This window comes from Artemia franciscana, chromosome 19 (genome assembly GCF_032884065.1).
Source record: "Artemia franciscana chromosome 19, ASM3288406v1, whole genome shotgun sequence".
Lineage (NCBI taxonomy): Eukaryota > Metazoa > Arthropoda > Branchiopoda > Anostraca > Artemiidae > Artemia > Artemia franciscana.
The window spans coordinates 27,919,685-27,946,567 of record NC_088881.1 but is presented as its reverse complement, the minus strand read 5'-3'; the positions used below and the strand labels follow the sequence as shown (position 1 = coordinate 27,946,567).

Sequence of the window (26,883 nt, the reverse complement as noted above, 5' to 3'; positions counted from 1 at the left end):
CATGAGTGCACTGTCAAATTTAGCACATTAGAGAATTTTCCTTTATTGGTTTCAATTCCCGATCTGCAACAGTTCTAGGTTACATATCTATTTCTTTGTGATTATGCCCAAAAAATATCCCCCGCGGAAAATATCCCCCCTGCGGAAAATCCCCCCAGAAAATACATCTGGAAAATACCTCCTCGAGGTAAATATCCCCCGTGGAAAATACCCCCACAGTTTATTTGTTTCTTTTGTTTTTTCCAAGGGTGGCTAAATCGAACCAGTGAACCTAGACTCTCAGAATAGGGCTCATTTGAACTTAAATAAAAAGCTCTAGCTACCTTTTTAAACAGAAATAGTACTAGTGCCACAACAAAATGGCTTTTTGATCATTTTGTATTGCGAAACAACAATTTCGGTTGAAAGGTCAAATTCACATCCGGTAGAAATTCTGGGACCGCCAAACTATTTAGAATTTTTGGAAAACTGTATTTGAGCTTCCCAGTTTCAGAGGTGATAATGCCGTGCGGTGGTGTGTTCTTTCCTAGGGACTCACACAGTCCGTAGTATATAAACAGTTGATATAAACTTTAAAGCTTCATTTCACCCGTTTGATTCATTTGAGACGCCTTAAAATTATTCAGCATCGCATATAAATGCGCGTTAGCCATTATGGAGCAGTACCATATGGAGGAGTGCCAGCAGATCTTTGTGTGGGTGGGAAGTGCCTGAACTCCCAAAACTATATTTTTATGTCTAGATTATCGAATTTTTGTGACCCTTCAGTTAATTAAAGAAGAAGGGGCGATGGGGAGATGTGGGGGGTAAAATTTAATCTACGATTTTGTTTCATTCTGGAGAACATTTTATGAGTAAGCCTTTAACACAACCGCTGTAGAGGGATAGCTCCCCTATTATTATAGAAATAACTGTAACGAAAAATATATTTATGTGTTTACCCACTGAAAAGGGGGAGAGGTGGGGTATCGTCTTTTTTGTACATTTTTAAACGTTTTCTTGCTTCCCGGTGGAGGGTTATTGCCTCTACCCCCTGGCCCTCCTATCGGCGTTCAGCCTTGTAAAAGATTTTTTCGAAGAAATCACCTTGAAAATCCTAGAAATGATGTCGCTAAAATTGTTTTTCGACACTTTGGACCCCTCCTACCACATGATAAATATTTGAAGTAAATGTTTTCGACGCAGCGGCATGTGTGTATTAAACTTAAACATAAGATATGAGGGTTGAAGTGGGGAATAGTAGCCTCCCTCGTGGGGGACGGAGATTTTCTATGGAAGCATTTTCCGTAGTGGGGGATTTTCAAGAGAAAATTTTACTAGGGGGGAGGACTTCCTTGCATAATTTGAAAAAGATGAGGCATAAAAAAACACATTTTTACCACTGACAGTAAGGAGCAGTATTAAAACTTAAAACGAACAGAATTATCTCATAAATGAGGGGATTGCCCCAACCTAAACATTCGCTCTTTACGCTAAATTTTGACGTTTTATCACATTTCCGTAAGAAACACTACTCAAACTGCTTAAACATTCCCTCCAGAAACTTTTCTCTCTATGCAAACTTCTCCCCATGGAAAATTCCCCCCAGAGAATATTCCCCGAAAAATATCTGTATATTTCCCAAACTATAGTTGAGCATTGGAAAAGTTGAGTAACTTACACCCCTCTCTCCACGGACTATGGGGGGGTAATGTTGTCACCAACGGCATAGTTATTGGATCTTTCAATTACGTTAGTTCATATGAAGCTCTCCAAATTTTAATCAGATGTTTTGGGGGAAAAGGGTGCGTGGGAGAGGGGCTAGTGGCCCTTCAATGTTTTTGGTCATCAAAATAGGGCACTAGAATTTGTAATTTCCATTAGAATGAGCTCTCTACCAATCTTCTATGACCATCGGTTTGATTCGATTACCCCTTCGGAAAAACAAGAAAAAACAAATAAACACGCATCCGTGATCTTCCCTCTGGCAAGAAATACAGAATTCCACATTTTTGTAGATGGGAGCTTATAACTTCTCAATATGTTCTCTGATATGCTGAATCTGAAAGCTGAATCTGAATCTGTTCTTTAAGATTCCTTGACTTTTGAGGGTATTTCCCCCTTTTTTAAATCAGGCAAATATTTTCAGGCTCGTAACTTCTGATGGGTACCATTAAACTTTGAGAATTTCATGTATTTAGAATCAGCATGCAAAGCCAATTCTATTGATGAATCTTATGTTATCAAAATTCCAGTTTTTAAAGTTTCAGTTACTGTTGAGCCGAGTCACTCCTTACTTATACTTCTTAGCCGCGAACTGCTTAATTTCTAATGTGATTAAATAAAAAAAAACAAGTTTTTTTAACTGAAAGTAAGGAGCAAAATTAAAACTTAAAACGAACAGAAATTACTTCGTATATGAAAGGGGCTGCTTCCTCATCAACATCCCGCTCTTGACGCTAAAGTTTGACTCTTTCTTTCAACCCTTCTTTTTAAAACAGGAAAAAACTTTAGCGTAAAGAGCGGGATGTTGGTGAGGAAGCAGCCCCTTTCATATACGAAGTAATTTCTGTTCGTTTTAAGTTTCAATTTTGCTCCTTACTTTCAGTTAAAAAAAACTTGTTTTTTTTTCATTTAATTTCTGAACGTTTTTCAATCAATGCATGTTTTGATTTTGGCTCTCCGCAGAGGAATAATTAAAACGAAATTTGCATATTTATTTATTTTTTTTATTTTTTTTTGCTAAATGACTTTCTCATAATTTTGATTGAATGATTTTGAGAAAAAAGAGCGGGGGAGGAAGCCTAGTTGCCCTCCGATTTTTTGGTTAATTAAGATAAAGGCAACTAGAACTTTTAATTTTTTACGAATCTTTTTTTTAGTAAAAGATATACGTAACTTATAAATTAGCTTACGTAAAGAAGTTTTGTATTCTCATGTTTTTATTACATATATGAGGGGGTTCGCCCCCTCGTCAGTACCTCGCTCTTTACACTAAAGCTTAGATTTTGTCCCAATTCATTAAGAATGACCCCTGAATCACCAAAGCCGTAAAATAAATAGTTGAAATTACTAAAAATACTTTAGCGTAAAGATCGGGGTATTAGGAGGAGGTGAGCTCCTCATATGGGTAATAATTTCTGTTCGTTTTAAGTTTTAATGTTGCTCTTTACTTCCAGCTGAAAAAAACTTTTTCATATTTCTTTTTTCATTGTTTTTTTTTAATAATGCTAGTAAATCCTTTGCTCCCTTCATGGGAATTTTCTTCTACCATGACAAATTCCTCGATGGAAAGCTCCCCCAGCCTATCCCCCTATTCTCAACCCCTCCCCCCAGCCAAAAAATCCTACTGAAAACGCCTACACACTTCCCAATAACCATTACTATATGTAAGCACTGGTCAAATTTTGTAACTTGTAGCCCCTCCCCCAGGGACTGTGGGGGAGTAAGTCATCCTAAAGACATAGTTTTTATGGTTTTTGACTATGCTGAACAAAATGGCTATCTCAAAATTTTGATCCGTTGACTTTAGGAAAAAAATGAGCGTGGGAGGGGGCCTAGATTCCCTCCAATTTTTTTGGTCACTTAAAAAGGGCACTAGAACTTTTCATTTCTGTTAGAATGAGCCCTCTTGCGACATTCTAGGACCACTTGGTCGATACGATGACCCCTGGGGAAAAAAAACAAATAAACACGCACCCGTGATTTGTCTTCTGGCAAAAAATACAAAATTCCACATTTTTGTAGATAGGAGCTTGAAACTTCTACAGTAGGGTTCTCTGAGACGCTGAATCTGATGGTGTCATTTTCGTTAAGATCCTACGACTTTTAGGGGGTGTCTCCCCCTATTTTCCTAAATAAGGAAAATTTTCTCAGGCTCGTAACTTTTGATGGGTAAGACTAAACTTGATGAAACTTATATATTTAAAATCAGCATTAAAATGCGATTCTTTTGATGTAGCTATTGATATCAAAATTCAATTTTTTAGAGTTCGTTACCACGAACTGTTTGATATTCATCTCCTCATACCTACTTGACCCCGACGTAAACAACAAGAGACCTGGTTTGTTAGCATTTAATTAAACTAAAAAGTACCTAGTAGTTAATAAAATAATTACTAATATATAAGCTGAAATTTGATCAAAATAAATAGTTAATATCAGATGCGGATAGAGGTATCAGGACGTCTACTGTGAAATCCCAGGACTCCCAGGAAGAGAGAATTTTGGAAAATCTTGCCTTCGTGATGTTTTTGCTTCCGTCCTCTTTTTTAAAAGAATGAACTAAACATGCAGAATTCAATACCAGGCAATTTTGTTTTCACAGAACCAGACAAGGCAGTTGTGTAACATGAAGAGCTACAGGTTAAATAATTATATTTGATCTTCTAGACTGTGCTGCTTCATTAAATAGCAATTAAATTTACTGTAGCAGATAATCGTAAAACGTTCAATGAACTCACTGTATTTTTATGAATACCTAAGCGTTTAATTATTTTTTTTTATTATGCTTTCTTATATATTATTAATTTAAAAAACTTTCCACGAAATGAGAATTTTCAAATAAATGTAAAGAGCTATACTAAACCAAATTCAGCAGGTATAAAGTCAAATAATTTTTCAAGCGTAAAACAATCTAAAAAATAACCAAAGAGAATCAAACCTAAAACGAACAGAAAAAAATATAATAAATACTCAAAACGAATATTCATAACTGAATAAAAATCAGAAACTGAATGGCTATTTAAACATAAAATTTTGTTTAATTAGGTAATTTAATTTGTTTAATTCAATAGTTTAATTTGGTAAAAGTAATTTAGGAATGTTTTCACTGGCTGGGATTATCATTGAATTTGTTATTTGTTATAATTTGTTTTTTGTAGGATTAAATAAAAAAAACAAGTTTTTTCAACTGAAAGTAAGGAGTGACATCAAAACTTAAAACGCACAGAAATTACTTCGTATATGAAAGAGGCTGCTTCCTCATCAACGCCCTGCTCTTTACGCTAAAGTTTGACTCTTTCTCTCAATTCTTCTTTCTAAAACAGTAAAAAACTTTAGCGTAAAGAGCGGGGCGTTGATGAGGAAGCAGCCTCTTTCATATACGAAGTAATTTCTGTGCGTTTTAAGTTTTGATGTCACTCCTTACTTTCAGTTGAAAAAACTTGTTTTTTTTATTTAATTTCTGAACGTTTTTGAATCAATGCATGTTTTGATTTTGGCTCTCCGCAGAGGAATAATCAAAACGAAATTTCTATATTTTTTTTTTTTTTGGCTCAATGGCTTTCTCATAACTTTGATCGAATGATTTTGAGAAAAAAAGAGCGGGGGACGAAGCCTAGTTGCCCCCCGATTTTTTGGTTAATTAAAAAGGCAACTAGAACTTTTAATTGGTAATAATTTCTGTTTGTTTTAAGTTTTATTGCTGTTCCTTACTTCCAGCTGAAAAAGCTTTTTCACTTTTATTTTTTATTTTTTTTTTTTTTTAATAATGCTAGTAAATCCTGCTCTCCCTTCATGGAAATTTTCTTCTTCCATTACAAATTCTCGAAGGAAAGTTCCCCCAGCATATCCCCCTCTTCTCAACCCCTCCCCCAAACCAAAAAAATCCTCCTGAAAACGCCTGTATACTTCCCAATAACCATTACTATATGTAAGCACAGGTCAAAGTTTGTAACTTGTTGCCCCTCCCACGGGGACTGTGGGGGAGTAAGTCGTCCCCAAAGACATAGTTATAAGGTTTTCGACTACGCTGAATAAAATGGCTATCTCAGCATTTTGATCCGTTGACTTTGGGAAAATAATTAGCGTTGGAGGGGGCCTAGGTGCCCTCCAATTTTTTTGGTCACTTAAAAAGGGCACTAGAACTTTTCATTTCCGTTAGAATGAGCCCTCTTGCAACATTCTAGGACAACTGGGTCGATACGATCACCCCTGGGGAAAAAAAAAAAAACAAAAAAACAAAAAAACAAAAAAACAAATAAACACGCATCCGTGATCTGCCTTCTGGCAAAAAATGCAAAATTCCACATTTTTGTAGATAGGAGCTCGAAACTTCTACAGTAGGGTTCTCTGATACGCTGAATCTGATGGTGTGATTTTCGTTAAGATTCTATGACTTTTAAGGGCGTTTCCCCCTATTTTCTAAAATAACGCAAATTTTCTCAGGCTCGTAACTTTTGATGGGTAAGACTAAACTTGATGAAACTTATATATTTAAAACCAGCATTAAAATGCGATTCTTTTGATGTAGCTATTGGTATCAAAATTCCATTTTTTAGAGTTTTGGTTACTATTGAGCCGGGTCGCTCCTTACTACAGTTCGTTACCACGAACTGTTTGAGAATGCTAATTTTGAAAAACAAAAGGTTAAAAATTACAAATTTACAGTTTGGTTCAAAAACAAGCATAAGATATAAAATGAAAAAAAAACTTACCATTCTCTTAGTTGCTCCCTTGGTAAGAAAAAAATTCATTCAATAGAATGCAAAAAAAAAATAACGAAACTAAACAGATTAACACTATACAGCTTATTCTAGCCTAACGTTTAATAATATTCAATAACTGTTAAGATATATATTTAATTTTTTATAGTTTTAACTGTTAAAATATTAGTAGCTCGTAGTACTTGTCAAAGAGCCCTAGTCAACAGCACTAGTTAACAGTCAAATTCAGAACGAGCAGAAACTAAGATGAGTGGGGCTTACGCCCTTCGCCCATCTCTTCTGAAGACCCGGACATGATTTGCACTTTACTGAAATAAAACAAATGAATGTGGATTGACAGTTTAATATACATATACTGATATTTATTCCTTAAAGTCTTAATAACTTTGGATATATTAAAATTGAAAAAGTGAAAAAAATTAATATATTTTGTTTACAGCAAATTGCAAATTATGTTCTAAGCTTGTCACGAATATCTTTTTTTGTACTAAAATCCGGCTTTGGAGGCATTGATCATAAGCTTCGAGAGTCCTCATTTTAATTATTTAACAATTTCATTATTTTAATACTTTAATAGTTCTCATTTTAATTATTTAATTATTTAACGAAAATTACTTTTTTAAAGATATTCATTTTTTCAAATTTTAAACAGAGTGTTTACTGTCATTTGAAAGTGCAAATAACTTTTGATGATAAAACAGAAACAATTGTGTATAGTGTTTTTATGAACTTTTTGTTGTATGTTTAAAAATAAATAATTATCGTGCATAGTAAATAATAAATAGATAATTATAAATAAATAACTAACATACTTAAAATATAAAAGATATATAAAAATAATTATCCTTTTTTCAGACACAGAGATAAAATGTACAAGCGCTGGTTACTTTCCTCATCCGACCGATTGCACAAAATTCTATAGATGTGTGGACTGGTTTGGAAATGGCAGAAGAATCAGCACCTTTCATTTTGACTGCCCGTATGGAACAATCTACGATCCAAATCTATTCATTTGTAACCATGCTGAGTGGATTAACCCTCCACCAAGTTGTGCAGGGGGGCAGTTGATAGTGCCTGGGCCAATAAATATTATTCCTGATCTTGATTATGATGTAGAGCAGGAAAAGGATAGCTCAGACAGTCTTGCTGAAATTAATCAGGAAGACAGCGATGCTAAGAAAGATGAGTTTCCGTTTCCAGAAAAAGATAATGAGAGTAATTCTGAAAATGGAGAAGTAGCGACAGTCGATATTTCCCAGGAAGTAGCATCGAATCAAGAAACAGAAATAACCAATGCTACTAAAAATGAAAGCGAAGGCTCTCAGAGCCCCTCTGGGACACTTTCAGAAAATTCCGAAAATCAACAAAAACAGCCAGAAGAAGGATTTAACGAGGTAGTTGTACCGGGCTATTCAGAGGAAATATTAGGTGAAAATAGTAATGCCTCAAGCTCTGTAGGAGACACTGAAACCACTAACCTTTCCTCTAATTCTTCAACTAATACGCAAGAAGGGGCAATGGAGAAAGAGGAAGATGTAGTTGGTGTCAATGAAGACAAAGATGAAGACTCTCAAAGCCAGTCTGGGACAGCTACAGTAGATTCTGACGGTCAACAGAAACAGCCAGATGAAGAGTTCAATGAAGTAGCTACACCAGAAGAATCTGAAGAAACAGTAGCGGAAAACAGCAGCAATACTAGCTCTGGAACATCTTTTGTTATGGGAAATCAAACCATAGATACAGAGAAGGCTACTGAGCGTCCTTCTGGGGCAACTTCAGAAAATTCTGACAATCAGGAAGAGACGTCAAAAGAAGAATTTAATGAAATAGTTGCGACCATTGTATTCCCAGGCGAATCAGAGGAAACACTCATTGAAAACAGAAATGACACTGATTTTGCAATGTCGTCTCCCCCAACTACGGAAAAAAATCAATTAACATCACCCACAACAATCATTAGTGGCACTTCTACTGGTACACCTACAAATCTTCAACTATCTACGGAGAGTAGTCGACCAACAAATAGTTCAGCAGTAGCTTTAGGACCTGGGGACTATCAGACAATATTTCAACTTAATTGTGGGTCGAAACAGTTTTTAAGACTACCTACAGCCTGTGACAGATTCTACAAGTGCTATTGGATAACAACCGAGAGCCGACTGGGAATTGACTTGTTCCAGTGTGATAGAGGTCTTTTATTCGATGATGTAAGAAAAAGATGTGACAAGCCAGGTATGATAATATTCTATAAATCTTTATTTTTATTTATGACCTACATACAACTGAAAGGCTAGAGTGAGGCAAACCGGGCTGTTATGATGGATTACACTCTTGAGGGGGCCCGTTATTTTTTTTTTTCAACATACTTTCATAGGGTGAAATACATACTTTCATAGGGTTGGCAATAGAGCCAACTTAATATATTTTCAAACGTAGACGTTCTTCCACAGGGCTAGAGGTGTTTAAAAACGTTATTGTGTTCAATATAAAAATTAGGATGGTGAAGGAAATATACCATGGCGTTTCGAGATGCGATTGTAAGTAAAGAGAAGTTATAAAAAAATATAGAAAATCCCCCCTCCAAAAATATCCGTATATTTCTCAATTACAAATTCTATAAGTAAGCAATGGGCATATTGCACAGCATATATTTTCTACCCTTTCGGCTGCGCTGTGGAGGTGGGGGGAGGGTCATGTCATCCTCCAAGCCATAGTTACCGGACTTTTTTTCATAATGTTGAATCAAATGGCTATTTTGAAATTTTATTGATGTCTTTGAGGGAAAAAGGCCATGGATGCGCTTGCCCTCCCTTAATTTCTTGGATCACTTAAAAATGGCACTATGTCTTTAACTCCTGTTCGAATGAGCCCTCTCTCGACCTTCTAGGATCGTTGGTTCGATATGATCGACCCTGGGGAAAAAAAAAGTATCCGTGATCTTTCTTCTGGCAAAAATTCAATATTACTCATTTTTGTATATAGAAGCTTGAAATCTCTACTGTAAGGTTCTGTGGTATGTTGAATCTTGTGGTGTGACTTTCATTAATGTTACTTGAATTTTGTGATTTTTTCCCCTTTTTCAAAAATCAGGCTAATTTTTTCAAGCTTCTTTCAAGCTTCAAGCAAATTTTCGCAAATTTCAATGAGTAATAATAAACTTAATGAATTTTATTCGTTTTGAATCAGCATAATAAAGCGATTCTTTTGATGTATTAATTGTTGTCAAAAACCCTTTTTTTTATTTTCGATTACTATTGGGTTCTTTCCCTCCTTTCTTACAGTTTGGTATCAGGAACTGTTAAAGATAAGATAAGGCAAGATTTATTTCAAAAAAGCGGCTATCACAAGCCCAAAAGGGCCAAATTCGCCGTTAGTGTCAGTACAAAATTATAAAATTGCAATCAGTAAAAACTCAAACAATAAAAACTCATAAAGTTAAAAACAGGGAAAACAAATTTTAAAAAAATTCTATCTAGCAAGCATTACAAAGTTTGCAATTGAAAAATAAACACTAAAACTCTAAGATAAAAGTAGAGTGAGAAGGGGAGGGAGAGTTATTGATTTAAAATTTCAACTATGTGAGGGATGAACGTTCTTGTACATCTTTCAGTCGAAACTCTTATTGGGGCAAAAAGGGGGATTTTTCTTGAAAAAAAACGTGGGAGGCGAGTTTCGGGGGGGGGGGGCTAAATGATCACTAGGGAAAAGAAAAGTAGTACGAGAGTTATGCGTGGCATTGTGGGCAAAACGCAAGGAAATTTGTGCTCTCCTTTCCTTAAGGGTGACTAGATTTGCTCTCCAAAGAAGGGAAATGTAAGGCACTTTACCCTCATTGAATATAATTCTTAGGTACATTTTCTGAACTGTCTCTACTCTGTCCGACAATTCATTGGAGATGCCAGGATGCCAAACAAGACAAGTACATTCGAGGGTAGGACGTACAAAAGAGAGAAAAATCCTCAAACGATGCGACTTAGGACATTTTATTAAATTTATTAAGGAGTTTGAGGAGAGAAAATAAAGTATTTGTACGTTTTAAGAAATCATTAACGTGGCAATCCCATTTTAAGTCGCTTGAGATGGTAACACCCTGTAGTCTCACAGTAGTAACAGACATTTCAGGGGTGATAGGACAGGAAAAAGAAGGGGGAGATTTTAGGAAACTAATTGTTAAAACTGTTGACTTTAAAGGGTTAACTCTCATATCACTAGCAACAGCTTCGTCTGATATTGACTCCAAGATATCCATTGGGTTTCTTTTTAGATTTTTTAAACATGTTTCAAAGACAGTTAAATCGTCAATGAATTTCCATCTATCCGATAAATCGACACCGAGACTGTTTATCATGGTAAGAAATAGAATTGGGCCTAAGAGAGTTCCCTGGGGTACACCATTATAAATTGGGAGGGATCAGAGTACACATTCAGGTATTTGACACTTGCGTTCTATTAGAAAGGAAGGACGGAATTATTCTTACTAAATAGGGGTCAACTAGGAAGTTATTGGTTAGTTTTTTCACTAATGTATTGTAGTTAATTAAATCAAAAGCTTTTTGTAAGTCAACTGCGATAACATTGAGCCAGGTATTGGGTTTTTCAAGTTTATTACATATTGTGCCCAAAAGGTGAACCAGATAGTGTGTAGTAAAGGTAGAGCGCAAATTTCCGAATTGCCTTTGGTCAACATTTTGGATTATTTTTGCTTTCAACCAATCAGCAAAAGAACTTTCATATAACTTGGAAAACACTAGAATAGGAGTAATGGGCCGGACACCAGCAAAATTTTGTTTGCTTTTTCTTTTTTACGGGAGTAGTAAAACGTAATTTCCAACAATCGACCTTTGAAGGTAACCTTAACGTAAGCAAAGAAATGAAAGAGTGCTATCGAGTCTAATTTATCTTTTTTGCGCCTGAACTGGCCTCTGAACAGTATCACTATGGTGATACTGAAGCTGCCAAATAAAAATTCACTTTTTGTTGAGGAAGCAGAGAATTAAGGAAGTTCATTAAACAACAAACTGATTTATCAAGACAAAGAGTTTGAAAAACTGTTCAAAATAAAATAATATAACAAAATAACAATATAATTATAATATAATATTAATATAATAATAATATGATAATAATGAATAATATAATGAAAAATACAAAAGTTTGAATAACACACGAAAGAAAAATTAGGCGCTTTAAGTGTTGTTTGCTGGTAAGCCCCGGTGCAGCAATCCAAAAGTTGACTTCACCGCAACGTCATTTGGCCAAATTCACCTAAAAAATATAATTTAGATAGGGCTTCAGCTTCACCTTGCAAGTCGGAGTAGTTGGCAAAACGCATAAAGCAGCGTTTAAATTCAGGTTCAGCAACTTCCATGCGTAGACTTGTGTGTCAGGTCATGCACTTCCTTAAACATTGAATCCCAGAAGTCCTGAACGTCGCTCTTAAGTTTGAATGTTAAATTTGGTATCGGAAGAAACTCCTAATGGGTAGGATATGAAATCAATCAGCTGTAACTTGTTGCATCCAAGCTCTAAATTTTACATTTCAAAGGAAGCTGCCTTGATATTGATCTCTGGATGGACACGTGTCTAGCTAGATGTGTACGTGAACGCCGCTTAAAGGTATAAAAAAACTTGGAAACTGATCGGTGGAATACGTAATACAAATGAAGGTCAATAAACTCTTACGTATCTAGTTTTTGTAACTTGAGAATACAGAAATTGGTGTCTTGGTTATGAAATACAAAGTACGATCAGAGCTTCGTCGAAAAACTCCAATTTCTGCGGTTTATGTAGCAATACAATTGTTGGGTCTTAATGTACTTAATATTTCCTGATCCGGAAGATACTTTTTGGTGGAATATGCAGAAATAAACAGTAATTTATTATGGGATACGGTGAAGGCTATATTGGGATATGGGGATGTAAGACTATATGGTGAGATTTATATACATTAAAATTAAAACTTAATGCATCTTTTACACACATACAGATATGAGGAATAAGGAGGGAGAGGGGGCTAAGCCTCTTAAAGTCGCAAGAACACCTGCACACACTTGACATCAGTGTTCCTTTACACACTTGACATCAACCCGTCAATAGCAAAAGACTAAAGACAAAGTAAATGTATCGGGTACCACCGCAAAGCTTTCGCAAACAATTCTAGCATACATAACAATAAAAAAACAAAATGAGATAATAAAACAAAAAATAAAGCTCATGAAAAAATATGAGAAAAAAGAAAAAATATAGTCAATGCCCAAACTTCACTATTTTTTACTTATTCTTAACTGTAAATAAATGATTTACAATGGTTTAGACTTGTACAAATTTTGAGATAGCAAATGGATTTGTCGCGGTCAAAAACCCTGAACTATACGTTTATAGAACCTATAGAACCCTAAATATACGATATAAAAAAAAACCTAAAATTTTAGACCCTAACTACGATATAAATCCTAAATACAATACAAAACCCTAAAACCCTGAATACAATATAAAAAAAAAACTAAAATTCATAAATGATGGGAAAAGGTAAATATAGATTGATTGGGAACATGCACTAGAGGCGAGGGACTAAAGCACCAACGTTGCCGCACAGTTCCGTTACGCGTAGTATATTTCTTCAACGCTGGTACACTTCTACCACGTTTGGCAGAGTTCGGCCATGCTTGACATGCGCCACCTTGTGCGTGATTTTAGAAAGTCATCAACCCCTCGAAAGGAACTCACATTGTTTCCTTCACTTCTTTAGTCAGTGATTACTGTGAAGATTTAAAATTGGTGTTCTCAGACCAACCTCCCCCCCATCCATCCTAAGATTTGTATTTTAATTTTCTGGAAAAAGAAAATTAGGGGTTATTTTCAGCAGGATATTTCCAAAAATCTTTAGAACCTTTCTGTTCAGGACATTTTCCAGAGGGCTTACGTCGTTTACTCTGGTGCGTTAATCTGTGGTTATGAGGATGAGTCAAGTTGGGGCTCTCAAAGCCAAAGCCCATTTGGAAATATTTTATTTTGTTTTCTGAAAAAAAAGATATTTGTTAAATATCTCGAAAACGCCTAAAAAGTCAAGTTAGCTTAATCCTAATGAACTATGACAAAATATGATGAAAATATAATAATTTGATAACAAAATTATGGAACATACAAAAGGAAATTATTGAAAGTAGACCGCCCGGAATATATTATATTAATATATACAATAATATATTATTAATATATACTCCGTCGTAGTTTCTCACTAAGACTAAGCTTATCATAACCGAATGCAAACAGACAAACCGGTTTTACTCACATCAAACATATCAGGAACTTGAGTGTTTTCGGGATGTTTACTAAGTACCGAGCAAATTTTCAAATTTTATTCAAATTTTGAGCACGATTTTTCCACAAACGATTAGAAACTTTCTCTTCAAAACTTTCTCCGGAGGGATCAACCGTTTCCTCCGGTGAGTTCCTCTATGGTTATTATGAAGCGTTAAAATAAAGGCTCTCGAGCCAATCCCTAAAACATACTAAATTTCAAAAATTATTTTGTTTAACAATAATTTCTCATGTTTTCCATACGGTCTGCCCATTTGTCGCCCTATCTTAAGGGTTAGGTCTCCTCCAAAATAAATTTCTGTATATGTTTCTAATTACTAATTCCATTTATTTTAAGTTTACAATGATATCTTTTTTATGCTTGGAATACCTGTGAATTTTTCTCATCAATTATCGATTAACCCAAAAATTCAAATCTAGCAGGAGGTCATTCAGTCAAACCGGTAGGTAGGCTAACTCCAATAACAAAAGAAAAACCCGAATTCCATACCCTGGGATTTACGGTTCTTTGAATGACGCAGAACAGAGCCAAAAAAGTGACCCAGTAACTTCGAAATGACCGTAAACAGCCCACTGCTGTTTTTATGCAAGATATTGCCTAAAAGTACCATGAAGAATTCTTTCCGGTTTAATATTTTCCTTGCTTCGAAATCCAATATTTTACTTATAAAACTTTTCATAGTAATGAATATTTAGTAAAGAGCAACTCTTGCCGGGATTTAGCCAGAGTTGTCACTTATGTTTTGACGTTTCTCCATCATTATATTTAATCAGTTGGTGAATATTAATTAGTCCCCGAAAATTATTTGAAGACACTATTTTACTATATTTTACCAAGAATCAATCTTGGTCGTAAAATGCCCCTAGGGCCGTAACCAAGATTTTTGTTCGTTTTTTGGGGGGAAGGTGCAATTTTATGACGCATCAAAGATTTGTTTACATGATTTTTTTTATATTTTACGATTTGGACAAAAATTTAGGGGGGTTCAAACCCTTAACCTCCCCCTAGATACGGCCTTGATTTCCCCCTTCCAAGTCCAAACAATTTTTTTTATAAATTTACCGAGAGCAAGTTTTAAATAAATAAAAAAGGATTCCATTCCTCAGTTCGGGAAAAAAAAAACTTTTCACATATTCTTGTCTGAAACTTTATGAAAAGAAAAAAACTGTCAATATGATCTCTCAGCACAGGAGGGGAAAAAAGAAGAAGGGGAAATCACTACAACTTTTTGCAAGTAATCAGAATAAGATAAGTATTTCAACAGAAAATTAAGTTATTAATTTTCCGCTCTCACACGACTGTATATAAAATGCAGCTCATATAATTTACCTGTGACAGCATAGGAACTACAAAGCAAAACATGCTTCACAACTTCACTGAAAGCTTACAACTGCAATCAGTGACGCGGATTTACATAGTTTAGAGAAGGGGGGCTAGGATTTCTTACAAATGAAGATGCAAAAACCAAAGGTATTTTTCAAAATTTAGGGAGGGTTTTTCAAAAATTGTTAAGTTTCCCTAATTTAAAAATTAGAGAAATTTTTTCAAACTGAATATTCATGATTATTTTATGAATGGTACTAAACATCCTTCTTCGGTACCCTTCGAATGATGTTTTCAAAAATATTGAAAAATATCTCGTAATAAATAGAAAAATTAGAAATCAAGTTTTTTTTCAACTAAAGGTAGAACGCAATGTCACAACTTAAAATTTTCTGAAATCATTTATAAATCAGGGAGTGGGGCTGTTGTATTCCTAAACTTCCCATTCTTTGTGCAAAAGCTTAACCCAGGGCTTCCCTGAAAACATTTCAGGCTACAACTTGTGTTGCGAGTTGATAATATCATATGTTTTATTTAAAGACTACCTCCCGAAAACATTTGCACTAATAATTAGGAGTTAAGGAGGATGACAGCCCCGATTATATTTCATGTCGTTACTACAACATCACTCGTTACTTTAATTCGAGAAAACTATTTTTTTTTTTTTACATAGTTAATGCTTGTTACTAATGTCACATTTTAAATGCAAATTTTACCATTTTTTGATTTCTGTACCAAATTTTCAATGGAAGCAGGTGTTCAACCCCTTGGAAAATGACCCCTCAAAAATATCCCTCAGAAAATTACCTCGTCCCGCAAAATACCTCCCATAAAATATCCCCGCGGTAAATACACCCTGGAAAATACTGGCCCGCAGAGCCCCCCCCCCAGTGGCTGGTTGGTCTCCTATCACTCTTGAATTATAAAAAAGGGACTTGAACCCTCGTTTTCGATCGACTGAGCACCCTCCGAAGTTTCTGCGACCATGAGGTGGAGCTGGGCACGATGAAGGATAACCTCTTCCTATACGAAATAAATACTGCTAATTTAGGGGTTTAATCTATTTACTTTCATAATTAACAGCGTAGGCCAAACAAATTCCCAGAAATCAAGAGGGGTTAAATATCAATTTCACAATTTTTATGTGCCCCCGAAAAAAATAACCCACCAAACTGAAGTCCTGGATACAGTCCTGATCAATTTTCACCTCTACCTTCCCCTCGTCTCTCCCTTTGATCTAACTCTGTATTTTCTGAAGGCTCATGAGAGTCAGGATGTTTGGTATGAAAATGCACCCTTTGAAGCATCTCCCTCCCTCTCTAACTACAAAACAATCATAGAACTCTCTTGTAGATGCTTAAATCCCTTATACGCAAATGTTTGAAATGTAAAACAACAGAGAATTTACCTAAGACAGTGAAATCCGTTTAGACCTTAAAAATATTTTGCTAGTTAGGGAGGGAGGGCTATGCCTCAAAGGATGCATTTTAATGCCAAAACATCCAAACTCTCATTGAGCCTTCAGATCAATACAGAACTAGTTGTAAGAAAAAGACAAGGGGGAGGGCGGAGGTAGAGATGGATCTATAATCCCCATGGAATTTTGTTTTGGGGGGGGGGGATTTTGGGGCTTATTTGTTTCAGGGGGAGGGACAAAAACTTTTTAATGTATCATGAATGTAAAATTGATATTTAATTCCTCTTGATTTTTGTGGATATTTCTGGTCTACGTTGCTATTGTGATAGTAAAGAGTAATATCAAACCCAAAAAATAAGCAGAATTTATGCCGTATAGGAGGGGACTGCCCTTCCTCATCCGGACCTCCACCTTATAGTCGTAGAAACATCGAAGTATACTCATTCGATCAGCAATTGAGAGTTATAGCCCTTTTTTATAAGCCAAAACTGACAGAAAATCAACCTGCCGCAAGGGAGTATTTTCTGAAGAGGTATTTTCCACGGAGGGGGAGTGTTTTCCACAGATGATATTGTCCAGGGGGTATATTCAGGGAGGGTATTTTATGCGTGGGGTATTCCGGGGGTATTTTTCGGGGGAGTATTTTTCAGGGGGTATTTTACAGGCGAGGTAAACGCCCAGATCCATGCTTATGATAATTGTGACGATCATTGTGATAGTTATGAATTTAACGTTAGCCTGTTGTGGAAGAACTTTTTTAAGTGTGAAAGGTTATGCTTAATATAACGATTTTCTATTATTTTCAGAGGGGCTTAGTTACGGAATTTGTTAAATAAGGATATTAAAAGTAGTGCTTTAAGTGAATTTAATGTTATTGAAGAACGGATTGTTTCCTAAATATGACTTTAATGATTAACTTAATAGCAAAGCCGTATCCGGGGGGGGGGGGTGTTAGGGGGTTTGAACCCCCTATGAAATTTGTGTCCGACAAGTAAAAACGTGACAAAATGCACATGAAACTTTTGTATGTGTTTTTAAGTTTTTTCTGTGCCCCCCCCCCGTCCCCCGAAAAAATTTTGGATACGACCTTCCTTAATAGGATACATGATTGATAGAATAAAATGGAAATGAATCATTAAAATTAGTATTATATTTTGATTGATGTGAGTTAAGGAAGGGGTTGAGTGTTAGGTTAGTTATAGCGGGGTATATGATGTTGTAGTTATGTTTTGTTTTAAACCCCTTTTAAGGTTGATGTTAATTTTTTTCGCAAAAAATGTGATATTTGGAGGGGAAGTGATTATGTTAATATTTTTTGCTGATAATTGATATTAAATAAATAAATTACGTAACTTAACCGCTTGTCAGAGGAAATTACGTGCGTAGTTTGAAAGCCTTCTTGAATTCTCCTTCTCTCTAGAAAAGCATACCCGATCACTCTATGTTACTGCTGCATAAATGCTGCAAAACAACTGGTTGAGGTTTAAATGCAAAATTGGTGAATTAAAAAAACAAACGAAAATATCGGCAAATGTTGACACTGGTGCCGCTTTACTTGTTTTCGGCTTCGGCTACTGTGTACCAAGCATCTAGTGGCATTTCTTATGTGTGTTTGTGTTTACTTTTGCGCCTTCGCGTGGAGGTTGAGTTTAAATGGGTCATAATACGTCGTTAGCCAAATTAGTGAAAAAAAACATAAACATGACATTCCTGGTATTTAATTAAGTAAGAAGGGAATGCGTTTTACATGGTGTGGTGCTTATACGTGAGAGAACAGAAAATAAGATAAATAAATCTCCGTCTGGAACGGTTCAAACAAGGCCGTATCTAGGGGGGTTTTGGGGTTTAAACCCCCACCTTAAATGTTTGTCCGAGTCGTAAAAACGTAACAAACATTAATTTAAACAAATTTTTGATGCATTTTTAAAAGTTTTTTATAAGCCCCCGCCCGGAAATTTTTTTTTTGTAAAACTCCTCTCAAAAACAGTTCTTTTGTATCCCTCTCCCCTGAAAAGAATCCTGGATACGACCCTGGACTCAAACGTGTATCTTATTCTTTGTCTGATGCATAAGGACGGGTTTATTTAGGGGGTAAATAAACCCAACCAATTACAGGTAGGGAAAATCGTAAAAATCTTGATACTTTGTGTTCAGTCAGGCCTAAAAGCCTCTACCTCGGGTATGATGCTCTCCCTTTAATACAGAGTAACACCATTCATTTTTTTTCTTCTTTTTTTTTACAAGAAGACCCTAGTGATGAGTAAAAAGAAAGCTGAATCTAGGACACAAACTCGAATCTGGGACGGAGATGAACATCAATCTTCTTGACATCATGCAGGGGCATCTTGAATGGATTATCAGAGTGACCCTATTTACAGGTGTACATATGGTAGATTATCAGAATCTCAAAAAAATATCATCCTTCCAAAGTCATTTTAAAGGCCTACTTCCTGAGATTCTTCTTAAGAAATGAGTTGTTAAGAAGAAATGATGGCCTATGACATGAAATGATGGCCGTATTATCTGGCCTTTGACAAAGGGCTTTTCTGATGCAGGCACATACGCAGAACTTTCTTTTTTCGAAAGGGTCATTTTTAAAGTACCGAGAAGGTTAGGGTTTGAGGGGCTGTGCGTCGAGCCCCAGCCTCTCTGTGCACGTTCTTGGGACAATCCGCTCCTATTGCCTACCGATACACAGAACTGATAAATTTAGTACTTAAGCTAGAACATGATTTTGACGTGGATGAACACGAGAAAATTGAAGAAAACTCGTTTTTATTATACCAAGAAAAACCAGAATATCTTCTAACAGCTTAATGACCTTTTTAAGAATACTTGGCAACTTTCCTCAGATATTGGCAATGTTGTAACGTAATTTGAGTTTTTAAAAAAAATCCCAAGTCTATTCATTTCCATTACTCAAGTCTACGACCTCTGATTCAATGCGTTATTCAATTTTAAAAAAACGAAGTTATCAATATCTAATAAATATAGTGCAGTTGATTTACCTCCTCGTAAACAAAACAATTAACGATTTTTATTAATTCTTGTATCTTCGAGGTCTCATTTATAAAGAGTCTCGTTTGTATCTTCAAGGTCACGTTTATAAGAGCAAATTTTGGCATAAAAAATGTCATATATTATTAATTAGTATTCAATGTTATACCAGAAGGTGGTTGTTTATATGGGAAAGGACAATAGTTCAAATAATCTGATTATTTTGGTCATCAGCTACCTCTGGCAAATCGTTAAGCAGGTAAAGTGGGAAAGGTCTCCTTCTACCTATTATGTGGTTGATCAATATCCTCATGGGGAACCGACATTTACTCCCACCTCGAAAAAATACTTCACAGAAAATACCCCCAAAACATTCCCCCCGTAGAAAATACCATCCGTGGAAAATTCCCCCCGGAAAGTACCCCACGGAAAATACCTCCCTCGGAAAAATAATCCCACCCCCCTCAGAAAACATCCTCCTCCCCGGAAAATACCCCTCAGAAAATGATCCCCGTGGAAAATACCCCTGAGAAATACAACCTCCCCCCCTGCCCAGCTAGTTCATTTCCAATCACTTTCAACTTATAAAAAAAAAGTACTAACTCTCAATCACTGACGTAATGAGCACCCTCCAAAGTTTCTACAACCATGAGGTAGAGGTGGGGAGGAGGAAGGGGCAGTGCTCATCCTATACGGAATAAATTCTGCTTATTTTGGAGTTGAATGTTACTCTTTACTTTCATAATAACAGTGTAGACCAGAAATATTCCCAGAAATCAAGGAGGATCAAATATCAATTTCAGATTTTTGATGTTTTTTATTTTTTTATTTTATATCCCCCACCAAAAAAAATAATTTCCACCTTCCCTCATCTCTCCATTAGAACTAATTATGTATTTATATGAAGACTCAATGAGAGTTGGGATGTTATGGCATTAAAGTGCATTTTTCCTCCCTCCCTAACTACAAAATAATCTGAATATCCTATTGTATAAAGGTTTGAAGCCCTTATAATGCAAATGTTTGAAATTTTAAAACAACAGGGAATTTACCTAAGACGGTGAAATCTGTTTAAACCTTAAAAATATTCCGTATAGGACTGAGACTGCCCTTTCCTCATCCCAACCTCCACCTCATGGCCTTAGAAACTTCGGAGGATGCTCACTCGATCAGATATGCAAGTTCTTATCTTTGTTTATAAGTCGAAAGTGATTGGAGACGAACCAGCCGCAACGGGGGTTGAGGATATATTCAGTGGGGATCGCAACAGCCGTAAGTAGTCATAAACACAAGCAGTCATAGTCGTAAACAGTTGCAGCTATAATTCGTTGCAGTAGTTGTAGTAGTAGTGGTAGTAGCAGTAGTAGTGGGAGAAGTAGTAGTAATAGTAGTAGCACTACTAGTAGTAGTTGTAGTAGTAGTAGTAGTAGTAGTAGTAGTAGTAGTAGTAGTAGTAGTAGTAGCATTAGTAGTAGTAGTAGTAGTAGTAGTAGTAGTAGTAGTAGTAGTAGTAGTAGTAGTAGTAGTAGCAGTAGCAGTAGTAGCAGTAGTAGTAGTAGTGGGAGTAGCAGTAGTAATAGTAGTAGCAGCAGTAATAGTAGTAGTGGTAGTAGTAGCAGCAGCAGCAGGAGTAGTAGTAGCAGTAGTAGTAGAAGTTGTGGTAGTTATATTAGCCTACCACAACTTTTAATGTTGTAAACTTCTACCACAACCTCTAAAGCGTAGCAAACTACGTTTTGATTTAAGTGAACATATACCTCAAAATCCCCTCAGAGTTTTACGTTAACGAATTTAGCCATGTCAGAAATATTTCAGAGACGCCCTTTTAACATCAGTATTTAGTTAAACATCTGTCTCAGTAGGCTCTGAAAATTTCAACCCATTTATCGCAAAGACGACCTCATGACAAATTCAGGAAGATGTATTGTCTTTCGGTTTAGTTTAACACCTCCAATAACATACTCTGAAAGCTCCTGTGTAGCTGGTAGCTGTTTCTGGGATATAGCACATATATCCGTTTGACATTCTGAATGTACAACGTATCTTTTGATTTTGTCTTAAGCTCCCATAACTCTCCTTGAAAGTTCAACATTCCCTCAACAGTCGCCGCAGTTTTCACCCTAAAACTATTAGCCTTAGTAGCAGTAGCATAAGCAATTAAAGTAGCAGTGTTAATAGTTGCAGTAGTAGAAGTAGTGGTGTTTAGTTGAACATCCCCCTCAAGATGCCCTGCAAGTTTCATCAATACTCTAAGCCGTTCCAAGATATTGGACTTTTAGAACTTTTATCTGTGACTGTTTCTATACCTCTCTATTTACTGATGGGGGGTTCAATATCTTTCTAGCATGAACATCATGCTTGGTCTCCAATCAAGGGATATTTGGATTTTAAGGGCGGGACTTGGTGTGGAAGTACTACATCATGATGTGTAAAGGTAATACAAGATTTGTCCACTATTAACTTCTGTGTTCTATGCGCAGTGGTATAAGTAAATAATGATGACAATTGTGCCCTGTAAACATTGAGGGACTATTCTGGAGACTGTCATGGCATCCAGCAAGCTCTATTTATTTTCCTGAGCAACGAAAGTAGAAATCTGAATCCCCAGTTCTAGACACTTTAAATTTCTTGGGTATCAAAATTAGCAAGCTGCTGACCCAGCTTTAGTTCCGAAAAGATTCGACTCAGGTAACAAAGAAACGAATTCTATTTTACCACCCTTATGAGCTCTTAATTTGATTTTTTTTTCTTTTTCAGAAAATGTTGATTGTCCTCTCAAAGCTAGCAGCACTTATACTGTGAGTATACTTTCTTCCTATCTTCTATGAATATATTTTGAGATTTTGGGTAATGGGATGCCATGGGCCCCATAAGGGGGGGGGGGGGGCAGTTCACGCCAGCCCTCCTGCCATTTACATTTTATATTTTTAAAGGGAAAATCATGTTTTTTTACTACAAGGTGGTCTCTAATGAAAATAATTAAGTATACACGAATATTCAAGGATATAAAGTGCTTTTCATAGGCCCCCGTAAAATTCAGCTTATGGGGGCCCATATGGGGGGCCCCTAAAATCTGAAGTGGTCATACCCTTGGATTTTATCTCTTGAAATAGCCTTGAATTTGATGGATGGCTTTAATAGGTTGGAACCCTTGAGTTTAATAGATATAGAATCTTGTTTATAATGAGAAATCGACAAAACGCTAATTTATTTCTTGAATTCTTGGTAGGACCTCATTTATGTCCAGACATCCAGTTTTGTGCATGTTAATTTTTTTTTTAGTATTACACTTTAGCTTATTCCCATTTTCTCTCGTCGAAACTTCTCCTGGCAGGCTGAGTTCAATAGAATAAGAGACTAAATGATTATATTTAATGATTGATAAGTTAAAGCTAAACGATATTTAGTCGTGTTACGAATATAACACTTTTGCTCAATCCCATTTTCTCGTTACAAAATACCTAATGGTATGTTGAGGTATCAAATGGGTGTGGTAATAAATAATCTTTTTGCACATTGAAGAAGGACAGTGGCAGGATCAGAGTTACTAGGGGGAGGAGGGAGAAGCCTGAAGAAGCCATACCTAGGTGAGCTACGGATATTGACCAAGAAAAACGATAAACTCTTGCATAATATTCAAATTTATCTAGAAACAAAAAGTTCAGTGAAACAATTAGGCCAATCCTCAAAAAGGCTTCTTTGCCTTTGAGGTAGCTGGAGGACATACAAGTTGCTTAATCAAAAATGCAGAGAGAATAAGATACAGTATATAAGAATAAAACATGAAGAGATTAGATAAATCAAGTAGAATGAATAAAAGAAATAGAGTCTAACCACCCTGGAGCCAAAAAAAAGAAAAACTTATAAGAACCCATAGAAATTTAGTTTTTTTGAACAAGCTATAAGTGTGGTACCCTGAATTTAATTCAAGCATCATATTCATAAAACGGTGAAGAAAATTTTGTCACTGTGGGCTCTCACCAAATCGTGTCTTCGGTACCCGGTTGGCTCTCTTTGGGATCTAATGTTAGGGTAACAAATTTTTCTAGTTTCGGGAACCAAAGGCATCTAGTGACAAGCACGGTCGCGAATTGAACACATTTTATGTCAAAAAGACACATTTCCATGTGCTGGGACACAATGACATAAGAGGGCAAAAAAGTGACACATTTAAGAAATTTGGGACATAAAAGGGCAAAAAAGGGACATGTTTTGTAAATTTATGACACAAAATGATACAATTCCGAATAGGACCCTATAGATTTAGGTAAAAAACTGCCACTTTTCACCAAAGTATTGCTTTTTCTCGGTAATTTTCTAGCATCCAGGTTTTGCCAGAGATGTCGTATGTAATGGAGTTTCTCCAAAGTAAGGAATTTGTATGTTTATATGAGTTTCGTGCTTTCACACTAAGTCATTTTGTATGAATGTTATGTGTGGGTTTTTGTTCTATTTCATCGAATTTAACGTTAACAGGCCGTTTTGAAAGAGGTTTACAGGGCTTCTTTTAGTCAATAATACACCTGGTTAAAAATAACCTCGAGTTTTCTATATTTCAAGATGGACACATAAGAACTAAAAATAACGCATTTTTAGGTGCTCAGGGGGACATATTCATGGACGGAAAATTTGTCAACCCTGGTGAAGATAGCAGGTGGCTAATTGTGGCACCCTATAAAATTGAATAAATTGGGCTTCTGATAACAATCTGACAATTTTGTATGTTTTTTGTACAAGACGTGTTTTTTTTAAGGTCCGTTTTATTGTTGACACTAGTAGTTCGCACACATACCGCAAAGAATGCGTGCGTCGTGTTCCAGCATGTCTCAGGAACAGCTGTGCTCAGTTTCAGCTGTGTAACTAACTTTTATGGTTGTGTTCTGTACTTTCAAAATGTTTAAGAATATCAATTCGCCCGCCGCGTGTGAGGTTGGCTCAGTGATATCGGTTTTGTCAGCAAACAACTTGTCTTCTGCAGAAATTCATCGACAGATTTGCGGAGTGTACAGTGATACTTTCATGAGTGAAAGCAAAAAGCGTAAGTGGATTCAATAATTTAAAAATGGCCGTGATTAAGTCCATGATAAGGTACACTCCGCTCACCCATCTTTGATTACAGACAAATTGGTGGCATCACTTGAGCAAGAATTGGTGAGAACAGGCACTTCACCATAACTGGTCTGCCAAATGAATTTCCTGAGGTTTCGAGATCAGTGCTTTACAATATTGTTTCTGAAAATCTACAGTTTCTGAAACTGTGCTCCTTTTGGGTCTCGAAACTTCTAACAGGACCACAAAAACCAAAGATTCGAGTGTGCAAAGCAGTTCTTGACTCGTTATCACGAAGAAGGTGACGACTTTTTCGAATGACTGATATCGTTGTAAAAAATATTTCGTACCTTTATATCTGGTTGGCAGAATACTCCTTTAGGGTACTCCACAAGGAAGATTTTCTAGGGATTTCTAGATTTCTAGGAAGATTTCTAGATTTTAACTGGAGACGAAACGTGGGTTTCGCATATCTCGTCCGAATCAAAGCAACACAGCATGGTGGAGAAACACACACTCCCCTGTAAAGGTGAAGGCCAAACAGACTCTATCCCAGCGCAAAATCGTGGCGTTGGGGTTTGGGATAGGCATGGTGTTTTGTTGGTCAACTTCATGGGACGAGGAACCACTATCAATGCAGAAGCATACTACCAAACCCTCAGAAAGCCACATAGAGCAATTCAAAACAAAAGACATGGCATGCTGACAAATTCTTTATGACCATGCAAGACCTCACACTGCAGGGCAGACCCGCAATTTGTTGTACAGTTTTGGCTGGGGTGTTTTAGACCACCCACCCTACAGTCCTGATCTTGTGCAAAGTGATTGACATCTGTTTCTCCACCTCTACGTGAAATCGGAAGTGAACTCTTGGTTATCGGTGCAGGCGGCAAGTTTTTATTTTGCCGCCGAGTGAGTGATAAGTGTGAATGAGTGATAAATGATAGATAAGTGAGTGAAGTGAGTGCCGAGAGGAGTGATAAGTGTTTAAACAAGCTTTGCAATTATGTTGAAAAATAGATTAAAGGACGGAGTTTCTGAAAATAAATTTATTTTTTTTAAAATAAACTTTCCTTGTGTTCCTTTGCTCAAACGGACCTTAATTAAAAGACACTCCTCGTACATTTTTTTGGAAAGTTTTGGAACGTTTTTTGCACATGTTTACTCGGTTTTTAAGCATTAATGATTTTGTTTAGCTTTACAGCTCTGGCCCTCGGTGGGAAAGGAGATGAAGGTGTTGACTAAGTGATTATTTGTTCCCTCTTTTCTTCCTAGAAAAACCATTTTTATAAGTAATGATGTAGTCTATAGCCGTTGTATATATTATCACGTATCTATATTATATTAGTTAATTTCTTGAGCACTAAAAAGAGCAATCGACGTCCTGGATTTTAGACATCTTTAAATTTCTTTGGTATCGAAAATCCAAAGTTACTTCCCTGCTTCTAGACCCATAGAGGCTGATCTGGGTAGCCAAACATCAACTGGTCACTGAGTTCTTTCTTAGCAGAACAGCGTTTAAATCGTTATTTCTTTTAGGTTGCCCCTGGAAGTTTGTATGATTGTCCGGAGCCAGGTCACTTTCCCTTCGAAAGCGACTGCATTCGCTTCTACCGCTGCATAGAAATTAAACCAAAGGAATTAAAAGGTAAATAATATCGAACCAAGGAAAAAGTCGGTTGTTTGAGGTACCAAAGACATGAAATCTGGTTGTTTGAATTGTTTAGGAGGAAACTAACACAACCATGTATATTTGAAAAATTAAGAAAATCCAGGATTTCTTTTTCAATAGAAAAGACACTTGTGCAGTTTTTGAGTGACCGTTCCGAATTAATAAAAATAAAACAATCATGGTTGAAAATTAGCCAAAATTAGCTAAAAACATGTGACACCGAACGGCTCGAGAAGTTTAAAAAAGCAAAGTTTTTCTGATGTAAGAAAAGAGCGAAGATGAAACTTAAAACGATCAAAAATTGTTGCTTCGCAGTTCGCATTGTTGCTTCGCAAGTAACTGCAGCATTGGCTCAAATAAACCGACTGGTATATTTCCCTAAATTTGTAAGAACTTAAAAAACTAGCACTTTACTGACAAATTGTCCGTGATACAATATAAATAAAACAAACATGAATAATAATATATTGCTTAAAAGAGACTTGAGTTAACCTTATTTTACACAAGCTAAATTAAAAATGAATGAATTAGCTTAGGTAAGCTTATTACCATCTATCATTATAATGAATGAATTCAATATAATTAAAATCCGTAGTCAAGCAAAGTAAACCTATAACCTGAAGACCTAAGGCTACGTCAGTTGTTTATGTTTGGTTAACCGAAATATTTGTTTAAGTTT

At 36.1% G+C, this 26,883-nt stretch overlaps 1 protein-coding gene across 1 annotated transcript in view; it reads left to right on the top strand.

Annotated features, from left to right (window-relative positions):
* Positions 1-26,883, top strand: part of LOC136039511 (uncharacterized) — a 37,545-nt gene that overhangs the window by 6,558 nt on the left and 4,104 nt on the right. Inside the window, exons 2-4 of the mRNA XM_065723302.1 lie at positions 7,281-8,657; positions 22,241-22,281; positions 26,072-26,180. Of these exons, the coding sequence (XP_065579374.1) occupies positions 7,281-8,657; positions 22,241-22,281; positions 26,072-26,180 (1,527 nt within the window). The remainder of the gene's footprint in view (positions 1-7,280; positions 8,658-22,240; positions 22,282-26,071; positions 26,181-26,883) is intronic.